The sequence below is a fragment of the Lethenteron reissneri genome, chromosome 26 (assembly GCF_015708825.2).
Source record: "Lethenteron reissneri isolate LAM-NWPU_2019-01 chromosome 26, ASM1570882v1, whole genome shotgun sequence".
Classification (NCBI taxonomy): Eukaryota; Metazoa; Chordata; class Hyperoartia; order Petromyzontiformes; family Petromyzontidae; genus Lethenteron; species Lethenteron reissneri.
In genome coordinates, this window is record NC_083804.1 from 3,017,814 (window position 1) to 3,029,702 (window position 11,889).

The 11,889-nt window shown below is 48.3% G+C and overlaps 1 protein-coding gene across 3 annotated transcripts; it reads right to left on the minus strand.

The window, feature by feature from the left end:
* Window positions 1-212: 212 nt before the first annotated feature.
* On the minus strand, window positions 213-9,907 carry NCDN (neurochondrin). Of its 3 annotated transcripts, none has more exons than XM_061559776.1 (8): window positions 9,697-9,907; window positions 8,948-9,016; window positions 8,292-8,439; window positions 5,746-6,759; window positions 4,248-4,474; window positions 3,477-3,707; window positions 2,270-2,409; window positions 213-1,109 (listed from the first exon to the last, which is right to left on the minus strand). In XM_061559776.1, the coding sequence occupies exons 2-8, from the start codon at window positions 8,968-8,970 to the stop codon at window positions 676-678; spliced, it is 2,217 nt and encodes a 738-aa protein (XP_061415760.1). In that variant the 5' UTR covers window positions 8,971-9,016; window positions 9,697-9,907; the 3' UTR covers window positions 213-675. The 3 variants fall into 3 exon arrangements, with proteins under 3 accessions (XP_061415760.1, XP_061415759.1, XP_061415761.1); XM_061559775.1 differs by lacking the exon at window positions 9,697-9,907 and adding an exon at window positions 9,214-9,662; XM_061559777.1 differs by lacking the exons at window positions 8,292-8,439; window positions 8,948-9,016; window positions 9,697-9,907 and adding an exon at window positions 7,196-7,271.
* Between the last annotated feature and the right edge of the window lie 1,982 nt (window positions 9,908-11,889).

Below are 11,889 nucleotides of genomic sequence, written 5' to 3' on the forward strand. Positions count from 1 at the left end.
ATAGGTTTTACACCAGATACCTTTTGCAAGGCATCAAGTCTGCATTAACCACATGTACTTGTGGCAAAACATGCAGAAATCGGAGCAAACGTGCACCAGGGGACCTTATTGGCAGAAGCCAGCCGAGATGTAAAATCCTAAGTCTTCTCAAATCAAACCTATATCACTGTTTCTCATCCGCTAAATACAAAATACATCGAATATAAAAGATATGAAGTGTGAATACATTTTTATTCTGCTCGTTAGGATACATTTTTTTATCAATACCATTGTCTACAATGTTTTAGTTTTTTTACAAAAAACACCCCAGCACTTATTTATTATTGGTATGATTGTTTAGCCAGGAAAATCTCGCCAAGTCTCACGATTCTTTTTGGAAGGGTCCTGACTCTCAAAATTAGTAATTTTGCAAGTATTTTTTTTTTATTTGGCAACAATGGACCATGACGCCTGCACATTGAGGCCTACGCTTGCGATTGACGTCACGGGATCTTTAATGTCCATTGTGAAGCACACGGCACGCATTCTTACAGTACCGATTTAACCGCACCGCCAATTAGCAGTTGACTACGTGTGGTGTGAAGGAAGTTTAACGTACATAATACCGCAGTAATAACCAGTCATTTTGAAATCCAGTAACAAAACATTTTTTTTAAGATACAGGTGAGTTATCTATCAATGATCAAGCGCTTTTTTAAGCGAATCCATATTGTAACGATCACTCAATTGTCTGCCAGCATGTTGCAGAACGTAGTCTTTGCAGCGGCTGCTATGGAGACTCGTTTCTGTCAACAGACTCTGGAAGGACTGCAGGAGATCCGGGGCCACTTGCTTTGTCTCGGCATTGGCCAGCAGCTGTAGAATCTCGAGCAGCCATCCAGAATCAAGCAGCACAAGCGGCAGCCATTCTAGACGTGCCAAGCAAGCACCGAGACCTTGCATGCCCAGAAACCACAACTCTGAAATATCCTCCCAGCACTCTTTGTAACCACTCCTCATGACGACCACACTCTGCTCTCCTTCCGCAGTGCTCTTCTGTAGCAGGTACGGTTTGGAAAGAAAGTCAATGACTGCTGTGAAGAACTGTTGCGACGTCGCTTTGGAAAGAGCTGCAACGACAACAACAAATACAGGATGACAACATTTTCACGGATGTTACCTATGGAGTCTCTCAACAGTAAATCGGTGTTTGTAAATGTAAAGCCTTTTGTCAATCCACTGCTGGATGAGGGACTCCCACCAATGCCGAGGGGGTTATTTGACCATACTTCACCACCTGGTCGGTGCAGGTTTAAGGTGGGGAACGTATAGATGCGCTTGCTTGCCCATCGCCACGTAAATAACCTCTTGCTGTAACAGCTCTCTCGCTGCGTCAGCAGTTCCACTGCTGGATTATGTTTTCCGCCTGAGGACGACCGCTTGTATTGCGATCGAAACGTCGTGATATGGTTTAATTTTTATACCTACGTGACTTTACCGAAAGAACCAAAGAGTATGAGTATAGGAGCATCAAACTTTTTTTTTAGCAAACACGTAGCTCCCGTAAGCCTATAACACCTGTTATGCACGGTGGTTACCCAACGAGGCACTATGCAGGCTAAACCCGGGTTAGCTTCTGAGATCAGGTGCCTTTCGGGTGATTTGGTTTTAGAGGCAATAAATGTTCATAAAGGTTAAAAGTAGAGCCGTGCAATTGCTTCCTCAGACTGCTGCTGGCAGAAGGCTCCCCTCTAGAGTGAGCTTGTGGGAGCTCTCATTTAGTAAGCTACTGTGTGTACAGGCTGGTGCTGGTTTAAGAACTTGCCCGATTTGTTTCAACTGCCGCTCCAGGAGATCAGACTGGCGACCTCTGGTTTGCAAGTCCAGTCGTCCGCTATTTTTAACAGTGAAGATGTTAAACACACCGCACCAGGTACTCATTCAGGACTGGTTCAGATATCACTTGCCACTGATGTTAGCCGTGGTCGGGAATCGAACTACGGCTGTTGGGTTTGTAGCACAGTTCACCAAGCACTACGCCACCACTACTGCATGCACGCACGAATGCTGCACATATACATATCCCCAACATAGCTGTAAATAACACCCTTTCAAGAAAACTATGCTACATTTTTTAAATGACTAACGCATGATAACAATGTACGCTTTGTTAATTGCAAACACTGTATATAAGTTGGACATTTATGCTTAATTGGGTAAGAATGCCATTTTGTGTAGAGGTCATTCCATTTGAATTGTCAAGTGTGTAGACCATGTTACAATATCTTACCGGGGATGTCCAACACTCTGATCAGCATCAGGCTCAGTGCACACACATTTCCAGCAAGGATCAATAGGCAATCTCTGCCAATCACCAATGGCAAAGAATCCATCAATAGGGTCAGTAATGATGCAAAGTTTTCATCAGTCCTGAGCAAATAAAAAAAACACACAAATGTGACGGTCTTACCATGTGAGATACATTTACACAGATTTAAGGGTGGTGACATATGCAGAATTGTATATACAAAATGTAGAAAACTTAAAGAGTTCTATTGGTGCCCAAGCCGGTAGAAAGTCTTTACCCTCGAGAAACGAATTCAACCACAAGCACTTGTGCAGCCCTTGTCAATCCACTGCTGGATGAGGGCCTCCCCATGCTATGGGGTTTATTTGACCGTACTTCACAAAATAATGAAGGCGGGGCACGTAGAGCACAGCAGTACAGTACAACATTTGCATTTTGCTGCACAGAACTTCGTGTCCCACAACATAACACCTGTAATGCACGTTGGTCGCTCACCCAAGAACTATCCAGGCTCGTCCCCGCTTAGCGTCTGAGATCAGGCAAAATCGGGCATATTCAAAGGTGATTTGGTCATAGGCTTACTGCAAGTAAGATCCCAGAATTTCAACTCGGTCTGTCCGGCTGCACTTCATGCACTGTCACATCAGTTAACCGACTACGTCGATTACTGAATTACTCATTAACCCAGCTTTAATATAGGTTGCCAAGCTTGGTGGTGTTCATTCAGACGCTGTCTTTCCGACAGACCTGTTCTTCACCTGAGGACGGCTGCTTGCGTTGTGGCCGAAACGTCGTGAGAATTGTATTATTTTATTATGTTTAATTTTTATTATTTTATTATCTCCCTTCTACGTGACTTTACCGAAAGAACCAAAAAGATAACAGCTGTTGATAAATAAGACACAACCGGACAGGCGGCGCTGTGGTTAAGAGCGAGAATCGCAATCGGCGAGGTTTATAAAAGTTGGTCGACTGAAACCCTTCAACCTTCGGTCAGTTGGTCAAATGAGGATGAGTTTGAGAAGTCGACCGTGGTTGAGCCAATGAAAGTGGCTGGCCCCACCACAGGGATGGGGAATTTCCACCAATGGAGAAAAACACGATCCAACACCAATGTTTTCGGTTGGGTGACACCAACTTTAGGCAACGAAGCCCAACGACAAAATTAGGACTTTTTTTTGGAGCTTACTTCGCAAACTGGGGTTCGGTAACGACGAGGTTTAAAAAGATGCTGCACTGATAGCGAAGGGTCATTTCAACGTCCGGATACGTCTGTAATTCTTCATCCGACATGAGACGTTTGAAAAGCTCCCACTGCCTCTGGAAGGAGAGTCTCAGGAGGACGTGGAGGTTCTGTTCTAAGAGCAGCTTCCGCGCATCGTCTTCTGCCGTTAGGTGACACAATCCTGGAAGCAGAAACCTGGAAATGACAAACGTAACGCAAGTTAAGAAGAAGGTACCTTTCAGGGTATTTGCCGGACGTGGCCATAGGTTTAAGTTGGGCTACATACCGTAAAGGATGTCAAGTTCATGCTGTACTACCAATATCATCTTGTTTGCTGGTGGTGACACGAGTTAATCTCAATACAGAGTGAAACCCCCTGCTTTCCAGAAGGTCCTGCATTGGGTTTTCGTTTTAAACGTTTGCAGCCAACTTGCACACGTGGGAGGAAATTGGAGCACCGAGAGGAAACCCATGCGCGCAAGGGGGCAACACTCGATCCCAGTGAAGATGGATATTAGTCCAATTGCCGCACTGCCTTTTCTTGGCAAGCCAGGTGATGCCACCTCGACACACGGGTAGGCAGCTTCAAAACAACGCGTGTGAGCCACCAAACCTCGCCTCCACACCGATGGGTTACAGGCGTGCATGGCCGCCACTGCACAGCGATTATTATCATTGTGATTAGGACAAATAAATGCACGGTATATATGAATAATAAAACAAATATTGTCTCACCTAAGTGGATCAACCGTCTGATCATTGACAAACTGACAGGGGTTTTGCTCGACTGTCTTGGCCGCTGGCTCCGCTTCATTGCCTTGCATTTTCCAGCTGTACTGCATTAAGGACGGAATGATCTCCATAATCTCCTTTTTGAGAGTCAGGTTCTCCTCCGCCATCCATGATCCAAGCACACGAACCGAAGCAAACACAAAGCTGTCTCCAATCCACTCTTCTAGAACCTAGAGCAGCACAGCAAGGTTTCGTGAGCGGGATAAATGTACCGTGCAAGGTGTTAAAAAATAGCACACGCACAAATATGCCTTATTCGAAACGTCGCTAGTCCATTAAGAATGTCTACATAGTAAGAGAAACCTTGATAAACAAAATTACAAAAAGTGTGGTTTTAATAACAATTTGCAATTAACTCTGGAAATGGCCTAGGACGCAAACACAAGATGTGTTTAACTTCTTTCGCACCATACGTAGCCAACCTAGGTAATCGGAGATGTGGTGGGGGAAGGACCAAGATGGACTCTTCTGTGATGATATCACGCGTGATTAATATCCGCCGTGCAGCATATGGTAATTCCCAGCACAGATGATCAAGTGGTTCTGCCAAACTGTCCGCTCCGCAAACTGGCTCACGGGCAAGCGTTTGCTCACCACCGGGCTAACGATCTGCCAAAAACAACTGAAGATGATGTTTTATGAGTTTAATGAGCGCCCATCATTGTAAATATGCGTTTTAGTACAAAACGGCCGTGTGGGTTGGGCTTCCTCGATGTTAGACTTGTGACAGCGGTGATAATTTGTTACGAAATTCTTCCAAGCCACACAAGTGTCTTTCAAATCCTACACGGTCAGGATCTTTAGGACTACAGTATGATACTATGAGTAAAAAAAATATAACACCAACTTCACTATGCAACACAATATTGGCACCAAAGCCTGCATTCAACATTTGAAGTGTCGATCCGCACTGCCTTAAACATTAAAACGTTCATCTTCTTGGTTCTTTCGGTAAAGTCATGTAGAAGGGAAATAATAAAATAATAAAAATAAAATTATAAAAATAAAATACAATTCTCACGACGTTTCGGCCACAACGCAAGCAGTCGTCCTCAGGTGAAGAACAGGTCTGTCGGAAAGACAGCGTCCGAATGAACACCACCATGCTTGGCAGCTGTCTTTCTGACACCTGTTCTTCACCTGAGGACGGCTGCTTGCGTTGTGGCCGAAACGTCGTGAGAATTGTATTTTATTATGTTTTATTTTTATTATTTCCCTTCTACGTGACTTTACCGAAAGAACCAAGAAGATGAATCCCTGCAGTCACGAAAGCTTTAATTCGAAACATTATAATGTTCTATAAATTCACACGTTAGCCACTACCCGTGATACATATATATTCCTGCATTAAAGCAGTTTCAAACCCAGCCACTCCGTCCCTCAGGACATAGTTCACCGAGCCCTCATCTCATACGAATCGCATACATACATATGTATTTACCTGCTGCTTTAGGTAATAAATCACTGCGGAAAAGGCCTCTTCCATCTTCGTGACGATCTGGTTGCACCAAACTCTGCTGAACTGGTGTTCCGCTGTGGTGAGCAGTGCAACGGTATTTTCCAGAATGCTGTAACAAGCAATCAAAATCGCGTGTTTGTTAGCTACCGTCGCGGAATCGGTGTCCTCAAGGCACATACGGACTTCGATGCACGCGAGATTGACGATCAGCGCGAAGAACGTATCCTTTGCGGTTGTGTTTCCGGGCAGAATCCAATCCAAGCTGTAGAGATTTATCATAGCAGAGGCCAGTTTCAGGGCAGGATCTCTCTGAGCACCAGAAATCTTGCTGTTGAGGACGCCGAATAGTTCCGCGTGTATAGTCCGGAAACATTCGGAGCACTGCGTGCACTTTTGAAAGATTGCCAAGGGTGGCAGAAAATTGGGAAGGAGCTCGCAAATGTCGAACTTATTGCCATCGTTAGAATTTGCAAACTGCACACAAAGGTGCTTCAAAACTTTGGAGAGGTCTTCTTCGGCCTTCGCCCAGCATTCTGAAGATTGCGCATTTAGCAAGTGAATGAGGAGTTGAAGGCCCTTTTCCCAAGAATGAGACTTCCTCACCAATACATTGCACAATGCAGACAGTACTTCTTCGGTGAGCAAGTGGTTAAAGCCCCCTGGTGCTGCAATTATTCCTTGAAAGCACTGATAACAATCGTCGACCACCGACCTGTACAGGTTAAGGTCTTCAGATTCTTCATGTGGCTGATTCAGTGCCAGAATCTCGCCTAAAATGTGAACTTTGTTGAGAACTTGTGAATTCAACACGAGCTCAGAATCGGTGCAAAAACATGCCAACATAGCAATTCCCAGCGACCGATATTCATTTACAGCGGACACATTAGACGCCGCAGATGGTAACAGAAGTCTGTTTATAAATGTGAATCCGATGGCGTCAAAAATTCTCCGTCGCTTTTTTGCGTTGGTGTTTTCCACGGCAAGCATCTTTGTCACCTGTAAAACCAAAGGACACGTATACATCAAGTTTTATATATTTTTTTCTCACATAGCACGAGCATATTGTACTGTATTGATTTAAAAAATCACATTTAAAGCTAAGTCAAAAGGCCATTTTTAAGTCAGTACTTTCAATGAATAATTCCAGCACCAGGGGGCTATAACCGCTTGCTCACCCAGTAAATGCTGTCTGCGTTGTTCAATGTATTGGTGAGGGAGTCTCATTCTTGGAAAAGGACCTTCGACTCCTTATTCAGTGGTCTCGAGGCAGGGGTAACAATTCGACAATCTGGAGCCAGGGGCTCATCTATACACCCACTATTTTAGTGGCACAACCCACAAAACAATAGCTCTCTCATCTCATATTCTTGGTTCTTTCGGTACAGTCACATAGAGAAATAATAAAAATAAAACATAATAAAATAATTCTCACGACGTTTCTCCTATCTCGTCTGCGAGTACAAGGCTGGATTTTCCAGGCTGTCTTGACACACATTTGGAGCCTGCGTGCAATCGATCAGAGATCAGGCTCATACTGGTAGGAACCTCCTGGTTACACCAGCCCACAGGGGATTATTGTGTCCGTCCGTCGTGCATCTAAAAATAGGAGGGGTGGGGCTGGGTGGAGAGGGGAGGGTGGAGAGGGGAGGGTGGGGAGGGCCTGGGTGGGGATGGTGGGGAGGGGCTAGGTAGAGAGGTTGGGGAGGGGCTGGGTGGGGAGGGAGGGGCTGGGTGGAGAGGGTGGGGAGGGGCTGGGTGGGGAGGGGCTGGTCACCCCGTGGTGCCCTTATATAACTGAACGTTTAACCTACTCATGCCGGCTTGTTGCCGCCCTCACAGTCGGCCATATTTGCGGAATACACCACGCCGCCGTTGACCCTGGCCATTGACCGAGCAACCCAACGTTCCTACCAGCTCCCTCCGCAGGAATGTGTTTTTGGGTTGTCTTTCTCTAAGGTGTACTATAATACGCTACCGTAATCTCTGGATTATAAGACGCACACCAAACCTGTGCACGGTGTCAATAAAGGTATAGAGATCTGGTCACACACAACCACCGGATTGTTATGCTGGACCCCAAACTTATACTTTCATATTGGGGGGGAAAATTGCGTCTTGTAATCGAGATAATAGCTCGGGATTTCTCTCATTAAAGTTGTTCGTTGTTGTAACTTTCTGACCCGCCTCTAATGGACATCTGTGAAAAAGAGCTTCATAGCTCATCGGATTTCTCCGAGATAAATACAGATTCTGATCAAAGTAAAGTCATCGTTGACGATGCTGTCACTGACGAGCCAAGTCCCGAGCTAGAAGCGTGCCGCCGTTATTTGCCCGCGTTGTGCCAACGTTCACACACTTAAGTTCAATTGGATAGCAGAGATAGTTGCCACGGAGATAGCTGTCATAGAGATAGTTGTCACGGAGATAGTTGTCACGGAGATAGTTGTCACGGAGATAGTTGCCACGGAGATAGTTGCCACGGAGATGGTTGTCACGGAGATGGTTGCTACGGAGATAGTGTCACTCACCAGGAGCAACGCTGCAAACTGTTCGCTGTCATTCCTCGCTTCCCTCAGAGCATTCAGACATCGCTGCATTGATGAACTAAGATCGTCGTTATCCTCACAAGGTTTACTCTCATGGCCACCGTCATCAACTCTTTCGTCGCCAGACGACCTACAAATGGTCACAAACAAGACATTTTGCTCTAAATCAACTGTGAGAAGAAACTTTTTTAAGCTGCAAACCCCAATTAACTTTTTCTTATCAGTTCAAGCTGTCAACCATCCCTCCATACAATTAGACATGTCCAACTCATACCTGTCAACCCATACGGTTTACTCGTAGTCTTTCTTGTACAGGGAAATTTGGTTTTCAGGTCCATACGGCGTACAGCCGTTTCAATAGGGGCGAAACTTGTTTTGTCTATTTGTTTGTGTTTCTCCCTTGTGATGGGATTTTGTAGGATGAACGTTGAGATTTATAAGGTAACGGGGTGACCAATACAGTTTGAACTGGACTGTAATAAGGCAGGCACTGATAAGGGGTTGACAGGTATGATAACTTACTCCGAATACTTAATTCTGACACAAATATTTGAAATTGTGTCAATACAAAAAAAAAATTAGTTGTAAATAAAACTAAATTCAACACACTCTAATGCAGAGCATGTAACACAACATACCTTGAGTCCCTTGCTGTCAGCATGGTTGATTTTTTTTCTCTCAATACTTTTCCAGTCAAATCAACGCAACTGAAAAATAAACATGGGGTTATGTTTTACTCCATAGTGGGGGGGGGGGGGGGGGTGTTTAACCATACTTCACCAGGCTGATCAGTGTGGGTGGGTGAAGACGTTGGAGCATAGTAAAGTAAAAGTTTCCCCTTTGCTGAAAACGTGGCCCCAGCAATAGCCTTCAGTACCCATCCGATCTCTATCCAAGCTCTAACCTGCTTAGCTTGTGCCTCGACGAGTTAGGGTGCATTCCGGGTGATTTGGTCATGGGTGTCAAAGTGCAAGCGTAACAATGACCAATTACAACGACGAGTCCCCCATTTAGCCTTCAGAGACTCTTGGGGCGTTGATCACGTGTAGCACATCTCACGCCTTTGGCGATGTTCACACACTGTACCGGGTACTCATTTGAGGCCGAGTCGACCTAGGGAAGGGAGAAGGGCTGGATCAGATAATCGTCCCTGGCGTTGGTCGATACTTCCTTTACAGCAACCACGGCGATTGTGCCAGACTAGGTGCACCTTGATGCCACATTAAGCGTCGAGGGCTCGCCGGCATATCACGGGATAGACCCAGATGACATAGGTTGACTGTCAGATGCACGACCACCTGTGCCCCCTACTGTGCCAACTTGCTGCGTTTTCCCTGCCCGGCGCGCTCCACTCGTTGTAAGCGTCACTCTCCTCTGCACTCCTAACCTTGTTAGCTGGAGGGCGACTGCCTACAACTGCCCAGTAGTAGTAGCGTCCTTCACGAGCCTCTCCCCGTCCTCATCCTGCACAGCAGAGACAAAGCAGAGCGAAGAGAGGCGCCGCACACCGGTTGCTCGCTCCCTCGCTCGCACGAGGACAAACACGTGCGCGTGTCCACAGCACGCACGTGGCCCTGGCTCGTGACACAGAGGTTCTACTTCCGGGGTCAACTCACGACAGCTTCGAGGTTCTACTTCCGGGTCGCCTCAACACACGTTCGTCAATAACACGGCGCGCTGCCGTAACATCATAAATATATAATCGGCGATGTTTCGGGCAATAACCCTACCTTCGAGGCACGTACATGTAGAGTCGCGAGGCAATGCCGTGATTTTAAGGGATGTAATTTTTTTTTAAAAATGTGTCGTCGACAAAAAAGAAGGGTTTGCACTCGTTACAATAAACAAATAAGAGCGTGAGGTTATTAAAGTTTCACCCTCTCCTGGGCGCGCGCGGTCCCTGCACGCTTGCAGGGCCCTAGGTAAGATGGCCGCCAGGCTGCAGGCCTAGCGGGGGTCACGTGGAGCGATGCTTGTTCCGGGGCCGCTCTGCGATGCTGATTCAGAGTCCGGGCCCCCCTAGCTGTCATGATGATTCAGAGTCCGGGCTCCCCTCGCTGTCATGCTGATTCAGAGTCCGGGCTCCCCTCGCTGTCATGATGATTCAGAGTCCGGGCTCCCCTCGCTGTCATGCTGATTCAGAGTCCGGGCTCCCCTCGCTGTCATGCTGATTCAGAGTCTGGGCCCCCCTCGCTGTCATGCTGATTCAGAGTCCGGGCCCCCCTCGCTGTCATGCTGATTCAGAGTCCGGGCTCCCCTCGCTGTCATGCTGATTCAGAGTCTGGGCCCCCCTCGCTGTCATGCTGATTCAGAGTCCGGGCCCCCCTCGCTGTCATGCTGATTCAGAGTCCGGGCTCCCCTCGCTGTCATGCTGATTCAGAGTCTGGGCCCCCCTCGCTGTCATGCTGATTCAGAGTCCGGGCCCCCCTCGCTGTCATGCTGATTCAGAGTCCGGGCTCCCCTCGCTGTCATGCTGATTCAGAGTCTGGGCCCCCCTCGCTGTCATGCTGATTCAGAGTCCGGGCTCCCCTAGCTGTCATGCTGATTCAGAGTCTGGGCCCCCCTCGCTGTCATGCTGATTCAGAGTCCGGGCCCCCCTAGCTGTCATGCTGATTCAGAGTCTGGGCCCCCCTCGCTGTCATGCTGATTCAGAGTCTGGGCCCCCCTCGCTGTCATGCTGATTCAGAGTCCGGGCTCCCCTCGCTGTCATGCTGATTCAGAGTCCGGGACCCCCTCGCTGTCATGATGATTCAGAGTCCGGGCTCCCCTCGCTGTCATGCTGATTCGGAGTCCGGGCCCCCCTCGCTGTCGTGCTGATTCAGAGTCCGGGGCTCCCTCGCTGTCATGCTGATTCAGAGTCTGGGCCCCACCCCCTCGCTGTCATGCTGATTCAGAGTCCGGGCCCCCCTCGCTGTCATGCTGATTCAGAGTCTGGGCCCCACCCCCTCGCTGTCATGCTGATTCAGAGTCCGGGCCCCCCTCGCTGTCATGCTGATTCAGAGTCTGGGCCCCACCCCCTCGCTGTCATGCTGATTCAGAGTCCGGGCCCCCCTCGCTGTCATGCTGATTCAGAGTCTGGGCCCCACCCCCTCGCTGTCATGCTGATTCAGAGTCCGGGCCCCCCTCGCTTGCGTGCTGATTCAGAGTCCGGGCCCCCCTCGCTGTCGTGCTGATTCAGAGTCCGGGGCCCCTCGCTGTCGTGCTGATTCAGAGTCCGGGCCCCCCCCTCGCTGTCGTGCTGATTCAGAGCCCGGCCCCCCTCGCTGTCGTGCTCATTCAGAGTCCGGGCCCCCTCCCCCACGCTGCGATGCTGATTCAGAGTCCGGGGTCCCCCTCGCTGTCATGCTGATTCAGAGTCCGGGGCTCCCTCGCTGCGATGCTGATTCAGAGTCCGGGGCCCCTTTCTCCTAGCTGTCGTGCTGATTCAGAGTCCGGGCCCCCCTCGCTGTCATGCTGATTCAGAGTCCGGGCCCCCCTAGCTGTCATGCTGATTCAGAGTCCGGGCCCCCCTAGCTGTCGTGCTGATTCAGAGTCCGGGCCCCCCTAGCTGTCGTGCTGATTCAGAGTCCGGGCCCCCCTA